This window comes from Marmota flaviventris, chromosome 6 (assembly GCF_047511675.1).
Source record: "Marmota flaviventris isolate mMarFla1 chromosome 6, mMarFla1.hap1, whole genome shotgun sequence".
Lineage (NCBI taxonomy): Eukaryota > Metazoa > Chordata > Mammalia > Rodentia > Sciuridae > Marmota > Marmota flaviventris.
Genome location: NC_092503.1, coordinates 97,961,716 through 97,978,374, shown reverse-complemented (window position 1 = coordinate 97,978,374; position 16,659 = coordinate 97,961,716). Strand labels below are relative to the sequence as shown.

The window sequence follows — 16,659 nt, the reverse complement described above, 5'->3', positions numbered from 1 at the left end:
AGCAGTGAAAATGAACAAGAATGAATAATGTTACTGTAAAATAGTATTACTAATAAACACTTCATAAACTTACAGGTAATTCCATGCCATTTATTTAAAGATTTGGTTAAAACTATTATAAAATAATCTGTTGTAAAAACCACTCCCCCTACTCTGGTGACTTGCTTACTAGTCCTACTGTGAGGGCAGCGATACCAACAGGTGCCCAGCTGATACTGCTACTCTGACATCCAAACCCTAGTACGTTAGTGGACCTCAGTGCTGGTTGGTGGTCAGCTCACAGCAATATAATACAACCTAGATTTTTAAATATTGAGCTGAATCAAAAATTTATAATAAATTTGATGTAGTTGTCCTGTTCTTTAAGTTAAGCCTCCAAATTTAAAAGTTATCTACTGCATTTCATTCCTCCAGACAATGTTGTACAAGTTTAGTGCACTTTTATTAATGACAAGGCAATATTTCATTGCTACAGGTTAGCCAACTCCTCTTTGAGAAAGGGTATTAATTAAAATAAGGAGTCTCTTATAGATGATGTAATCCATGTTAAAGTGGAATGAATGATGATATAGTTCCACCCTGACCTTGAAAGGCAAGGTTATTTAATGGTATTAAAAAGATCCTTTAAAGTTAATAGGAAATGCTGACATCAACACTACTTTGAGTATTTGCACTGCAAAGTCCTGACTTAATGAGTCAAAGGTTAAAAAACATCTGTTAAGAGCGATTTGGACCATTCTCTTAAGAATCTTGTTAACTCCATGCATCAACATGGGAAAGATCTTGGCTTGAAAATTCAATGGCCAGATTTTAACTTGGTTAGTTATTCAACCATCTATTTACTTAGGAATTTCATTTCTTAAATTTATAATTTAAAAGATATAAATATATAATCCCAGCACTTACTTAATATGTTCTACAAAAAATTTTAAAAGGTTCTTGATTAAAAACAGAAGTCAGAGAGGCTTAAAAATAAAATTTAAAGACTTTAAATTTTACTAAATTACTTGTCTTGTTTATAAACATCCAAATTATTGATTTGTAATTCTACTGGTATAATTTTATGAACGCCAAACTGCTCTTTGAGGAAGTTTCATTCTTAAAATCTACATAAAAGTGCAGTACAATGAACTAATTTGGGTAGGAAGCCAAATAACTCCCTAAAAAGATCAATGTGCTTCCTACAAGGCATGAAACACAGTGACTAATTCTAGAGTTACCACTTTCTCTAATGAGGAAACAAAAAGACAGCTGCACATGTATGAATGTATGTGTATGGGGACACACGTACATAAGCAAAGGATGGAGATACAATCTCAAATGTACCAGATGTTTATTAAGTCTCAGGAAGGAAAATATTCATGTACTTGATATTTGTAATCCTGAGCCTATTTTCTCTACTTTATTTGATTTTTTTCTCATTTAGTTTCAGTTTTACTGAACATTTAGAAATTTCTCACTTTATGCTGATCAATGAGAGTCCGGAGAGCATCCTCATCATCTGGGAGAACACCATGGAAACGCAGGGTTTGCTCTGCCTCGGCCAGCCATTCCAAGAGGGCATGTACCACAGAGTGAAATTCTTCTGCCTAACGGTTCAGACAGACACACATACAGACAGACACACCAAGCAAGATTTCCAAATATGTCTGTTAGTAAAATTTGCAGAATTGTATAGTAGATTCTTCCCCTCAATGAAAAAACAAGTCTTAAATTTAAATGGATTAATTATGTACATTACTCCCATTAAAGAGATAAAGATACCTAGTGCTGCATTTTATAAATATAAGAAAATATCTCATATATCAATAAGGCCTATATGAAGAATAATTCACCAATTTCACAACTTGGTTTTAAATGAATGGCAGTCCATTGTACGTTCAAGCTGAAAAATTACTCAAGCAGCACTTTGAGGTGAAGATTAGTAAACCTCCCTTTGCAATTAATTTAAAGTCTTGAGAGAGGGCAGAGGAGAGGTCAAGGCAATGAGGCTACTAGACTGTCCATATTGAGAACAGAGGATCCTCACAGTTATTTACTAGAGCCATTTTTGTTGAGGTTTCAATACTTTTCTCATAACACCCAGTTATTATCTGCATGGTTTTTACCTGACGCAGAGCTGCTTCTAATCTTGTCTGCTTTGATATAGACAGGGCACACACAGTCTCCCAGCGCGTGCTTAATTCCTGCATCTGGACCTTGACCCAGGAGGAGTCATCCCGGCTGCCTTCTATGAGCTCTCGGGCTGAGCGCTTCAGTGCCTGCACACTGCTGGTCCTCTTCCCCAGTTCTTTTTGGAAAACCTGAGAAGAGCAAATTTTGTAAATTAATTTTAAAGCCTCAACAGTAATATGCGCTATCTGAAACATGTGCATAAAACAATACATACAGACACATAAGACTCACAATTCAATAACCATATTTTTGACAAATCTTCAGAGGTTAAGAAATGACCAACTGCTTGTATTTGAACACCAAGAATGCAGTCTTTTTTTAAAATATTTTCTTTTTGGTTGTAGTTGGACATAATACCCTTATTTTATTTATTTATTTTTATGTGGTGCTGAGGATTGAACCCAGGGCTTCGCATGTGTAAGGTGAGTGCTCTACCGCTGAGCCACAATCCCAGCTGGGAGAATGCAGTCTTATATGTATTTGTTTAATGTTGTAATATTTTTATGAGGGAAAAAAGATATGCATGCCTTGTTTTTTTAAATAAGATACTGGATTTAAATAATGGCAGTCAGGCTTTACTTCAATTATATACACAGATGCATCAAATTTCTTTTTTCTATGATTCTTTTGATAGGATGTCCCAATTCCTCCCAAATTATTAGTGTGACTGCCACATGCATGCTGGCCACTGCATTACTCAGGGGACACAATGAAGAGACAAATGAATGACTAAGCAGTCCTGATGAACATCATGGAGGTCTCCAAGATAATGATGGGGAATCCACAGGGAGTTGGCAAGTAGTCCTTTTTTGTTTCGTTTTTATAGAGCACCTTTGTCTTTATGGCACCTATCCTAAATAAATTCATATTCATTCAAGATGATTCAATTTTTATTTATTATATTAGAGGAAAAAGCTTTTAAGTTTTTTTCCCCCCTTCCTAATTTTGATGAACTTCTATGTGCCAAGTGGTAAGTTGGTTTATTTTGGCCACAGATTTATCTAGGAATTTCCAGGATTCTTTATTTCTGATCTAAGAGTCTGTATATAAAAGTAGAACTTTCAAATAACCAACCTTCTGGCTACAATAAAATTAATTTATTTTTCAAATAATCCCCCCAAATGAACATTACCATTGGGTATATCTGTGTGTTTCTATTTGAGACTCAGATCAGTCACAAAAGGGATCCCATCCAAGAATCCAAACACAGTATAGTTAATTCTTTGATTTTACTCAACCACTGTTAAACGACATGTGTCTGCAGACAGACGGTACACACATATGTACTGAACACACACACAAGCACTGAAGGGACAATATCTAAACATTACATTTGTGATGAAACTAGTCCCAACAGTTCTGATTAGAGTTTCCAATGTACTTTTATTGAAATTTCCTGAGCCTTCCAATTGTATTACTAATGCTAAATGATTAATTCATTCTTGGTGATCTTTAACATATAAAAAAATTGGCAAGTGTCTAGGGCAGTAAATATTTAGACAGTGAGTTTATAAAAATGGCATTATGTAAAAAGTAACATTATACTATCCATTACTCACTAAATGAGTTCCAAGAAATGGAAAAGTTTGTATTAATCATGCACAAAACGTTTGTTTCAATATAAGCAAAGCAATGTAATTTTTGTAGGCCTTGTCAATGTTCCTTATTTATTCTTTAATTTTCTAGTATAATAAACTCTCTTTAATGGGTATAATCATAGACTAGAAACAGAAAAGGAAAAAAATATGCCAAGGAACCAATTATTTTAAGAAGGACAGGTAAATCAAAATAGGGAAACATAAAGAGAACATTTAAAAATGTATACATTTTCTGAACTAAAAAAAAACACAACAGGAATTAAGTCAGAGTGTTGTAAGATATTTGTTCAGAAAGTCAACTCTAATAACATAACCATTCTATATTAGTACTATGTTTCATGGTGTTTCCAAGGTTAAGCTGTATTATATCGTTTGATCATAATTTAGGAACTTACACTACTATCAGCTGGGCACTTCAAATATATCTTTGCATGACAGTTTAACGTACAGATCAGGAGATTGCAAGCAAACCAATTATCTTGAAAAAAATAATAAATCCCTCATAGCACATGCTGGTGACTCATAAATTGCTATAGTTCAAGGGACAAGGTTAAAACAGCTTTTAAAAAAGAAGGGCTTTAATCATGACCCCCACGGATCATGTCACAAATCTGCACATTTATGCAATGACCTAGTTCTGGGTCACTGAACAAATGATTTTAAATTTTATTATATAATTATTTAGATGAACAACTAAAGATAGTAAAACATGCTTGAAACAGGGTTTAAAGCACAAAAACAAAAGTATTTCACCAATAACTCAAGTAATTTTCCCCTATCACCTTTTTGGTTTTCGTTTCGGTACATGCCAGGCAAGTGCTCTACTACTGAACAACATTCCCAGTGCTCCCCTAGCACTTTTTTAGTTGGCTTCCTGATTTCTGCTCAGAAGTACACAAATTTCAACAACAAAGATGGTGATGTACTATGACACAGTCTCCTGATTTTAAAGGGCTAATTTAAGTGGTATACTCCCCTCTAGACTCAGAATAAGCAAATGAGATATAATGTCCCAGAAAATACCTTGTGATTATCGATTAGATTCATCACTAAATCAATGTCTCCATGAACGGGCTGGTCTTCTGCCAGCTGGGGTTCAACCCTATACAACCAATCGATGAGGGCCTGCAGGGCATCTGTGAATTGTCCAGAAAATAGCAATGCTTCCTCCAATTTGTTCTGTCTGGGGAAAAAGGGTAGAAAAATTACTCTGAGAACAGAAGAGATGCCTTAACATGTCTGAACACGTAAAGTTTATTTATGCAGGGTGAGTGGTATTCAAGAGAAGGGACAATATATAGGTATTTACTGCTGTTTCTTTACTTTCCATAGAACATAAAAATAAAAAAAGTTATAAAAGTTTTGTTATTACTTAAATATTCCTGACATCTGTTCCAGGAAAATTCCATTACCATAAACTTTGGAAATTAATGATTTTTTGAGTTTCTTCCTAAAAACATGCCTTCAAAATTTAAAAAAGATTTTTAAAAATTTGCTTTAGGTGGTCAGACAATAAACTTGACTGTTTTAGTATGCTGTTCTATGAGTTTAAATACATGTACAGATTCATATTACCATCTCCATAATCAAGATACCGTTTCACCATTCCCAAGCCCCTCATGCTCTTTCCTTATAGTCACACCCTGCCCTGGCATTCACTGCTCTGTTCCTCATCACTGTAACTTTTTGCCTTTTCAGAAATGTTAAAACAAAATCATTTATATGACATTGCAAAAATGATGTCCTTTTGAGATGGAAGAAGATTTAAAAAAAAAACTAATACTGTAAAAACTTATTGTGAAGTTCTGTAGAACTGAATAATCTTTATTATTATTAAGACTTGAATTTTGCCAAACAAACCATTTGGAAATAAAAAAGTGAAAGGAAAACATAACATTTGTTAATTTATGAGTTGTTTGAAACAGGAACACTTTCTAAAAATCATGTACAGAAATTTTATTTAAAAAATATACATCAAAAAGCAAAGAACATAAAATTCACATAAAAGATGCCATTCATCCCTGAAAAAGTATGTGCGTACATACACACACACACACACACACACACACAATTTGTATGTACATATGTAAAAGGGCAAAAATATGCTAAAGGAGATCAGAAGGAAAATTCCAACAACAAAAACTAAATTTTCAGGGGCCCTGTATACAGGTTGAGGATCCCTGATCCAAAAATCTAAAATCCAAAAATGTTTCACAATCTGAAACTTTGTAAGGAATAATGCAATGCCACATGTAGAAAATTCTATGCCATGACACTTTATGGCAAGCTCAATATTATTACAAAACACTACATCAGGCTATGTGTATAAGGTATATACGAACCAAAGAATTTCATGTCTAGATTTGGGTCCCATCCCTAAGATACCTCATTCTTTAAATGCAAATATTCCAACATCTAAAAAACTTCAGATATGGTATACTCAACCCTTTTGGCAAAAACAACTAAAACTAAGGCTCAACAGAAAGCTTTAAAACATTTACAAGATATTTGAACTCTTGTACTTTCTTAAGTACTCCGAATTTTTGAAATAAGTCTTGTACCTTCACAAAAGTGTAATGAGAAAGAGGGAGACTGGAAAGGGGTGAATGGAGGCTGAAGAGAATGCTGGGGCCAGATCAGTAGTGCCTTGGTTGCCACATTAAGGAGCCTATGTTTTATCCACATCCAACAACAAGGCCCTGAAGGGCATGAAGCAGGAATGATAATATCCCATTGTATTTAAATAAAAAAATCATCCTAAGTAGCTCCATGGAGGTTAGATGAAAGGAGGGATAAAGCAGGTTTGGGGAGACCACTCAGAGCAGTTTGTGTAGTCAAGTGTGAGATGACAGAGACTGGGGAAGGTATCTTTTTTTTTTTTTTCTTCTTCTAATGAGTAGTTAAAAATAAAGAATAATGAACAGCAAAGGCTTCTCAGAACAGGTGCTCTGTGAATGGATATTTAGGACAAGCAGATGTCCCTTAGGCAAAGAAGGTATCTAAGGTCCCTATAATGTCCCTGCAAAGTACCACTAAGTTCTATTTGAGGGAGGTCTACAAAGTAACCAAACTGCCTAAAGGACATCGTACTTTCTTTTTTAAGTTTATATGATTGCGGAATGCATTACAATTATTATTACACATATACAGCACAATTTTTCATATCTCTGGTTGTATACAAAGTATATTCACACTAATTCTTGTCTTCATACACATACTTTGTTGTTGTTTTTTTTTCATACACGTACTTTGGATAATAATGTCCATCACATTCCACCATCATTTCTAACCCCATGCTCTCTCCCTTCCCCTCCCACCCCTCTGCCCTATCTAAAGTTCATCTATTCCTTCCATGCTCCCCCTCCCTACCCCACTATGAATCAGCCTCCTTATATCAAAGAAAACATTTGGCATTTGGTTTTTCGGGGATTGGCTAACTTTACTTAGCATTATCTTCTCCAACTCCATCCATTTACCTGCAAATGCCATGATTTTATTCTCTTTTACTGCTAAGTAATATTCCATTGTGTATATATGCCACATTTTTTTAATCCATTAATCTACTGAAGGATATCTAGGTTGGTTCCATAGTTTAGCTATTGTGAATTGTGCTGCTATAAACATTGATGTGGCTGTGTCCCTGTACTATGTTGTTTTTAAGTCCTTTGGGTAATAGACCGAGGAGAGGGATAGCTGGGTCAAATGGTGGTTCCATTCCCAATTTTCCAAGAAATCTCCATACTGCTTTCCATAGTGACTGCATCAATTTGCAGCCCTACCAGCAATTTATGAGTGTACCTTTTTCCCCATATCCTCACCAACACTCATTGTTGTTTGTTTTCATAATAGTTGCTATTCTGACTGGAGTGAGATGAAATCTTAAGAGTAGTTTTGATTTGCATTTCTTTAATTGCCAGCAATGATGAACTTTTTTTTATATATTTGTTGACTGATTGTACATCATCTTCTGAGAAGTGTCTGTTCAGGTCCTTGGCCCATTTATTGATTGGGTTGTTTTTTTATTTTTTTGGCATTTAGATTTTTGAGTTCTTTATATACCCTAGAGATTAGTGCTTTATCTGATGTGTGAAGGGTAAAGTTTTGCTCCCAAGATAAAGGCTCTCTATTCACCTCACAGATTATTACAGATTTAATACAATTCCAGTCAAAATCTGCATGACATTCCTCATAGAAATAGAAAAAGCAATCATGAAATTCATCTGGAAAAATAAGAGATTTTTATTTTAGCAGGAAGAGCGAAGCAGGTAGCATCACCATACCAGACCTTAAATTGTACTACAGAGCAATCGTAACAAAAACAGCATAGTATTGGCACCAAAACAGACTGGTAGACCAATGGTACAGAATAGAGGACACAGAGACTAACCCACAAAATTAAAATTATCTTATATTAGACAAAGGTGCCAAGAACATGCATTGGAGAAAAGATAGCCTCTTCAACAAATGGTACTGGGAAAACTAGAAATCCAAATGCAACAAAATGAAATTAAACCCCTATCTCTCACCATGCACAAACCTCAATTCAAAATGGATCAAAGACCTAGGAATAAAACGAGAGACCCTGCGTCTAATAGAAGAAAAAGTAGGCCCTAATCTCCATCATGTGGGATTAAGCCCCAACTTTCTTAATAAGACTCCTTTGGCACATGAATTAAAATCAAGAATCAATAAATGGGATGGACATCCTACCTTTCCACAGATTTTCCACATATGGTATCCCACTTGTCTCTGAGTTCACTCAGCATGTTATCCAGCTTCAGGTTGTCATCAGCTAGGGTGGTTTTCTCCTTCAGAGAACGGCCAGTTCGGTTGGTGGTATCATAGACAGAATGCTTGGCTCCAAGGGATTTCTGAAACTCCTATATATTTAACAAGAAAACAATGTGCATATCTACTTGGGACTAATAAACAAAATAGATAAAAGGCACTAAAGAGGCATCCCTGACAAATGGAGTCTCTGAGCCAAGATGAAGGGGAAGTAAGAATTGCCCCTCCAGATTCTCATGTTTGGGCCCATGGCTTATGCCATTCTCACCATTTAGGAAGCCTATATCCTTTCTCTCTGGCTATACAAAGCCCTATCTATATCTTAGAACATCTACAGATTGCTCTTTCAGAATCTAATGGCTACATTGCTAACATGACATCTTACCTTGCTGCCTTTTACACTGTTAGACTTTCATGTTTGTGTATGTACACATCTCTATGTGTGGAGGGATGAGTTATATTCTTTCTACATAGCTCAACTATAAGCATTTACAGACCCAAGGAACTGTCTTTGCAAGTCTTTCGTTATCATTTTATACATAGTAGGTATTTGTAAGTGTTTAATAGAAGGCTAGGAAAAAAAGACAACTGCCACTGAATGTACAACCTCGTAGATGGAGAAGAAAGAAAGGTCAACTTAATGGGTAGCTTACAAACTTACAAAATATCAAGGCAATTATAATACAGTGATTCTCAATTCAGGCAGCACACTAGAATCACACTAGGTAGCAAAATGCTCTGCGAATGTAATTTTCTCACATAATCTCAAGGTTAACAATGATCTAATAAGATTTTATTGCCTTTAAAAGTTATACTTTAAATGTCCTATTACAAGACAAAATAGTATATTTTTTTATTTATTTTGAGACAGGATCTTGCTAAATGGCCCAGACAGTTCTTGAATTCACCTGCCTCAGCCCCTGAGTAGTTGGGATTATAGGCATATATCACCAGGTTGCATTTTTTTAAAATGTAATTTTAGTTGTAGATGGACATAAAAATTTTTTATTCTACTTATTTTTGTGTGGTGCTGAGGATCAAACACAGGGCCTTACACGTGCTAGGCCAACACTCTACCACTGAGCTACAACACCAGCCCCCAGGTTGTTTCTTTATATAATTTATATATATATATACATATACATATATATATATTTGTAGCTGAACACAATTCACTTATTTATTTATTTTTATATAGTGCTGAGGATTGAACCTAAGTACCTCACACATGCTAGGCAAGTGGTCCACCACTGAGCCACAACCCCAGCCCCACAAAATGTATTTTGAGGCAACTACATCTGGAAATTTCAAAGTATTAAAATAATTATAATATCATGCTATTTCTATAGTTTATTATTCTAAATGTTATTTTTTCATGCATTCTGAACAGAATGCCTGTGTTTATTAGAATCACGGTATTGATAAAGGCTTTCTTCACACGGTAAACACATAATATTACAGCCGAGTATTTTTAAAAGACAAAAGTCCCCAAATGATGAATAAGTACAAAAGACTTCTTTGAAAATTAATAATGGACTACCTTGAAATGTGTCTTGAAGAAATAGCTGACTTTGGCTACAGACAATATGGGGCAAAACAAAGGATCTGTTAGATTAGTTCTGTGCATTTTCTTTATCTGGGATTCTCTATTATGCAATATACTTTCATAACACTACAAGTCCTCCATGTTCAAATTCATAAAAGGCATTCTATCTTGAGAAACAGGCTATTGTTTTTCCATCAGAGGGGAAGGATGGAAGGTGCTGTTCACTGTCACTGTGTTTCCAAGATTGGATGTGGCAGCTCCCCAGCTGCCAGCAGAACAAACTCTCATAAGCCCTCATTCAGCCAAGAACAGATGTTCAATGTGTTTCCTCCAGGCATCCTCTGGTCTTGACCCTGTGAGCCTAGCCCGCCTGGGTGAAAATGATGGCCAGAATTTTCTGATGATGAACCTGACGCTGCTCCTAATTTTTCCAACCTTTTAAAGTTATCAATGTTTTAAGCAGTGATTTATAGGTAGATGCCTAAAACTGTAAAACTGTTTGCAAGAAACCAACTCTCCTTTTACCCACATCCTCACCCTCACGGTTGGTGATCACTTTACAAACAGAACTGTAAACAGACACAAATGCAAGAGTTGGGTAGCAGGGCATGTGAAAATCGAAATGCCAATGTCAACATTCAAACCACTACAAATTCTTTATGCGTTTTAGACTGCAGAGGAAGTCTAGTTTTATTTTATTTTATTTTTTTCTTTTTGGTAATGCTGGCCATCAAACCTAGGATCTTGCATGTGCTAAGCAAGTGCTCTACCACTGAGTCACATCCTTAACTCTCAGTTTTAATTTTGTATTTTTTTAAAGCAATTAACTCTTGAATCATTAATATAACAGTCACTAAAAGTAAAGACATTATTGCTGCCTGACTCACATCAAATGCAATTGGTTTTAAATTTGACATAGGTTCATACTGGGTGGGCTCTTTTCTCTAGTGATGAATAAATACATAATCAAGTAAGAATCTAGATGTGATATTGAAATACATAATGATGTATTGCACAATATGCTTTTCTAATGATAGACCCACCTTATGCTGTGCAAGCTGTGTTTTTATTTTATCTGGATCATTGGCAATTTCCAGTTCAGAATCCAAACACTTTTCTGACTCTTCCAGCCATTCCATTAGTTTAGTCCAAGCTTCATGGAACTGTAAAAGAAATTCACATCTTTGTCCAGAAATTTTTGAAAATACTGTATTTGATATCTAGCATATTTTAAAATAGAAATTAATATTAATGGACATATTGAATATCATTCATTCAAAATTTCCCTTGAAGAAGAAAAAAGTAAAGCTTTCTCCAGAAAATTACAAAATGTCTGGACAGTGTTTGGCATTTATGTTTGTACCCCATGGTAATTTTGTTGTAACCCATTCAACACATGGACATGAACAGAAATAGGAAGAGACCCAGTTAAGGAGCTCCAGGGAGAACTTCCTTTTTCCTGTTCTTTATTTTTGCTCAATAATTAACACAGATTCTCATAAAATGTTGTTTGGTCTTTTTGTTGTGTTGTGCTGTGTTTTGTGGTCCACTGTGGTCTCTTGACACATGTGGATTTACTTCTAAGGTGTTTAATTTCTTCTTTTTTTAATATTTATTTTTTAGTTGTATTTGGACACAATACCTTTATTTTATTTATTTATTTCTATATGGTGCTGAGGATTGAACCCAGGGCCTTGCACATGCTAGGTGAGCGCTCTACCACTGAGCCACAACCCCAGTCCCAGGTGTTAAACTTCTAATGTGTTAAGAAAAAGGAAGGAAAGTGGAGGAGGAAGAATAAAGCTTGGAAATTGGTTTTTAAAAGTAACAAGAACAAAAAGAGGCATTGTATTCCTACTTACCATAAAGATAATTCCACATCTTCATTTGTGCTAACAAAATTCTCATATTAATGCCTGTGTCTCACATACTGGTTTTATATGTACAAGCACCCACAATATTTCAGTTCTAACAAAATATAATTCTCACACTCTGGAGATACATATTTTTGGTTTCAGCCAAGGTCTCTTTTCTATCATGTAGAAGAATTAGTAGGTTCTAATTTTAGATACCAAATTGTGAAACTGGTTATAAATTATTTCTTATAATAAACTAAAATGAACATATACATAACAAAACTAAAGTAATCAACATAAAAGACTTGTCTACCAAAGAACATTAATAATAAAATAACAAAAAGACATTTAACAACATGAGCACAATCCAGGCACAGAACCACGAAGCTTCAGGGCCCACAAGAGATTATCTCATTACAAATCTGCTCTCTCTGCACATCCCTTCCAAAACTCTAATCAATTTAAACATAGAAAAAGAAAAAAGCCAGGCAGAAAGGCACATAAAATGCCAAAGTCAGAGAATTATGATCTACATTAGAGCCAAAAACTGAGATAGAAAAAAAATAAAGAAATTAAAGAAACAGATAGTTAAGGTGTTAGGTAGTTTGAGACTAAATAACATAGGTTGCAACAGCTGGATGCTAAGTTCACTAATATAAACCATAGGTTCTAAAGAGGGTTCTGCTTTCAAAGCTATTTTTAAGCCATATAAATAGAGGGAATGCTATCCATTTCCAGTGAAACAGTGGAAAAAGTTTATGAAGTAAGTTAAATGAAATGAAACCAGGAAATTGATTAAGTGAAGAATGAAGAAAGAGGATAAGTAACTGGCTATTGGTACCAAAAAACCTTTGTAAATGAGAAGTTCCAAAATCAAGAAATACCTATACTACAGGTGGCAATGTGCCACATACTACAGAGAAAAAAAAAGTTAGGCTCAGAATTAATATTTTTTTAAAAAATTTTTTAGTTGTTTATGGACCTTTATTTATTTATTAATTTATATGTGGTGCTGAGATTCGAACCCAGTGCCTCACTCTGGTAGGCAAGTGTTCTACCACTGAGCCACAACCTCAGCCCAAATTAATATAGTTTTGAAGAAACATTAGAAACTAACTCTGTTCCAAAGGCTTCTTTTTAACACTGGACAAGTCATATCTCCCACTCAAAAAGGAACATATAGCATGTAATTCTCTAATGCAATCTGCCATTTCTAAAACTTTAAAAAATTTATCCCGATAGCTATAAACAATGAAATACTTGACTCCCATGACACTTGTTATATCATGTAACTGAGCCTGCCTTAGGAAGACTGCCTTAGGAAGTACTTGGAAATTAGTAATAAAATAAAGTATGATCCCTTGCTCTAAATATGAGAGTGGAGGCTGAAAAACAAAGGAAAAATCAACAAACACAATAACCAGATTTGGAGCTTCTTTTTGAGCTTTAATGATAATGATCAAGGTATAATCAGTCTTTCAAGATCAGTTCCCCAGGGCCTGAAATTGCTGCCAGGTCAAAAAATGATGTCAACATGCAAAAATAGGCCATGGTCTTTTCAGGAAATAAACAACGTGGCTCCTGATCGCTACACCTTACACTGCCCACAATCAAAAGTACTTTAATAACATACATTTCAGTAGTTAGAACTGATCCAGTGCCAAGTTCAGAGAATTTCTATAAAGGTTTATTACCTGCTTGGCCCTCTTCCTTGCTTCATCCAAAGATCTTCCTCTTTCTACTAACCGTTGAACCACTTTTTCCCATCGACTTTGAACACTGATGAGTAGATTCTTAATTAGGACAACATCTTGTTTCTGACTAAAATACTTCAGGTGGGTTCCAGTTTTGTCCAGTTCTATTATCTGCTCTCGGTGAGAATTTACTTCATTGGCAAAAACCTTTCCCCCGGAAAAAAGGACAAAATTAGAAACAGGAGAAAAATGGATCGATCTTAAAAATGCTTCTGGTGTCATAAAGCTCAAATTGTTTTAATGGTCAACAGAAGGTTTTCAAGCACCAAATTCATACTTTTCCCATGAAAAGAGACCAGCGTCTGAAAGGAGAATGCTATCCATTTGAGTCACTACATACCTTGTGCTCATCAATTTGAAACAAGACTGTGTCCAAGATAAGACTTGGCCGAGAAGCTACATTTAGGGTCTGTTCAGCCTGGGTGAGCCAGTTGATGAAGTCTTGGAGGGAATTATGGAACTCCATTGCCAAGTTGAGGGCTTCTTCCAGTTTAGTCTGTGAAGGCAGATTACTTAGTGTTTGATGCCTAAGGGTTTGGGTTATATTATTGGTTTGTTTCAGGTTAATCATTCTTTGCAGATTCCTTTCTCTTCCACACTTTATGAATACAGTATCCATATTAACCAAATAGTCAGCTTACTTTTTTATAATGGGCCTTCACTAAAATACTAGCAAATCAAACCTCTTTATTAAGTTCCATCTAGTAAGAAGTATTTTCCCACAGCTAGAAAATATTTAATATACACTAAACTGTGCTAATGGACAATTTTCTTATAGCATTACTCCCAGCATTACAGATTTCTTAGATTGTTGTTCTGAAATTTCTGAAAAGTGATAAAAATTCATAATTTAACATAAATTGTAATCACTTTTGGATCAAATTTTTATGTAAATGCTCATAAAATCCAAGTAGAATCTCTTGCTCTTTCTTTGTTTCGTGGGTGTGATTAGAATTTGAGAGTTTGATAATATTTAAAAATTCCCTGAATGACACTTGAGCTATGATCTGTATTGTATAGATACCTCTTTATTCTCTTGTGTCAGCATACTAGGTTCAACTGATGCCATGGAACCCCAAATGCATACAGAATCCTTTTTAAACATGAATTACTAAAAATTCTACTCTTGATAGTTCTAACTCAGAAATAAAGCAAAATCCATGCAACAAACCAACTAAAACATTGGTTCTATTATTTTAATCAAATCACATACTTTCCTTTCATTGAGTTTGGTTTCCACTGATTCCCATTTTTCTTTCAAGTTATTTATGTCTTGGTCAATATTTGTCTCTGCAGATTCGGGGCATCTTGCAAGCATCTGCTGGCCTTTCTGCATCAGACTCTTATATGTTTCCTCTTTAACATCAAAGGCAGCACAGACTTCCTAAATTGAGATACCTTGAAGTTATATGACTTTAAAGAAAATAAAATCTAAGAATTCTATCTTTCCAGATCATCAATCCCAAACCCCTCAACAAATATTCATTCCTCTGGCATAAAGAACAATCATGACATGCAGTTAAACTTTTTACTATATTGAAATAATACCAAAACCTACAGCCATTTCCAGTCTACTGAGAAATCTCAGAAATGGTGCTATCATTATCAATGCATTCTACATGCCAAAGTTTGAAGCAATACTTTTCATGTTGTCAAGAAATATTTCACAGGCTGGGATTGTATCTCAGTGCAGAGTGCTCACCTAGCATGTGTGAGGCACTGGGTTAGATCCTCAGCACTGCATAAAAACACATAAATAAAACAAAGGTATTGTGTCCAAATACAACTAAAAAAAATATTAAAAAGAAAAAGAAAGGTTTTACTAGCCAGGCACAGTGGTGTGCACCTTTAGTCCCAGCTACTTGGGAGTCTGAGCCAAGAGGATGGCAAGTTGGGAACCAGTCTCAGAAACTTAGTGAGACCCTGTCTCAAAATAAAAAATAAAAAGGGCTGGGGTATAGCTCAGAGGTAGTGCACCCCTGGGTTCCATCCCCAGTACAAAAGGGGAGAGGGGAGACACACAAGTATCTTCTTTTAACAGAACAAGAACATATTTTCCAGCCTTCCATGGTACTAGGTGAGAATATCATGCTTATTAAATGAACTTTAGATAGGGCAAAGGGTGAAGGGAAGGAACGGGAAGGGAGTGGGGAATAGGGGTAGGAAAAACGGTGGAATACAATGGTCATCAATACCCTAAGTACATGTATGAAGACATGAAGAATGTGACTCTACTTTGTGTACAAACAGAGATGTGAAAAATTGTGCTCTATATGTGTAATATAAATTGTAGTGCATTCTGTTGATATATATAGCAAATTAAAATAGAAAAAAACCAATAATCTTTAAGTATATTCTGATTTATTTTGGAGATTTTTCTTTATACTTCAAGGCCCAACAGTTTAAAACCTGCACAGGATTATAACATTATCCATTTGAGCTTATCAATTTTGGGGGAAATGTTGGCTTCTAAAAAATAACTTGACTTCTAAAACCTCAAGTGCTGACACATTAATCTTTGAAATAAAGAATAGGTTCTGACTTAAAATTTTTAATCGATAACTTGTATTATTTCTTATACATGATAATCTCTGCTATAAAATCACGTATCTTTTAAAGCCTCTTCTTCTTATTATATATAACATAACACCAGGGCCCACAAAAAAATGGTCAATCTGTTAATCTGAGACTAGAGCTGTAGGAAATCTGTACGCACCATATGGGCATTAAGTTGCTCCCTGGCTGTTTCTGGTAAACCTCCCAGAGGTTTGGATGCCAGCAGATGACGCTCTGTGTCAGTAAGCCACTGCTGTAAATCCTCGATTTCGCCATGGAACCCTTTGGCCTGCAGTGATAGGTAAGTTTTAAGTTTGAGCCACAAACACTTTCACTTTCAAAGCAGAAAACAGATTCAAACAGTCCCAGCCTGCCAAGCCCCTCTC

At 35.2% G+C, this 16,659-nt stretch overlaps 1 protein-coding gene across 9 annotated transcripts in view; it reads right to left on the bottom strand.

Moving 5' to 3' along the window:
• Positions 1-16,659, bottom strand: part of Dst (dystonin) — a 441,140-nt gene that overhangs the window by 19,801 nt on the left and 404,680 nt on the right. For all 9 annotated transcript variants that reach the window (XM_071613304.1, XM_071613301.1, XM_071613307.1 and 6 more), the window contains 9 exons: positions 16,434-16,562; positions 14,931-15,101; positions 14,058-14,213; positions 13,658-13,864; positions 11,151-11,270; positions 8,484-8,653; positions 4,797-4,956; positions 2,109-2,303; positions 1,461-1,589 (listed from right to left, as the gene is read on the bottom strand). In XM_071613304.1, the coding sequence (XP_071469405.1) occupies positions 1,461-1,589; positions 2,109-2,303; positions 4,797-4,956; positions 8,484-8,653; positions 11,151-11,270; positions 13,658-13,864; positions 14,058-14,213; positions 14,931-15,101; positions 16,434-16,562 (1,437 nt within the window). The remainder of the gene's footprint in view (positions 1-1,460; positions 1,590-2,108; positions 2,304-4,796; positions 4,957-8,483; positions 8,654-11,150; positions 11,271-13,657; positions 13,865-14,057; positions 14,214-14,930; positions 15,102-16,433; positions 16,563-16,659) is intronic.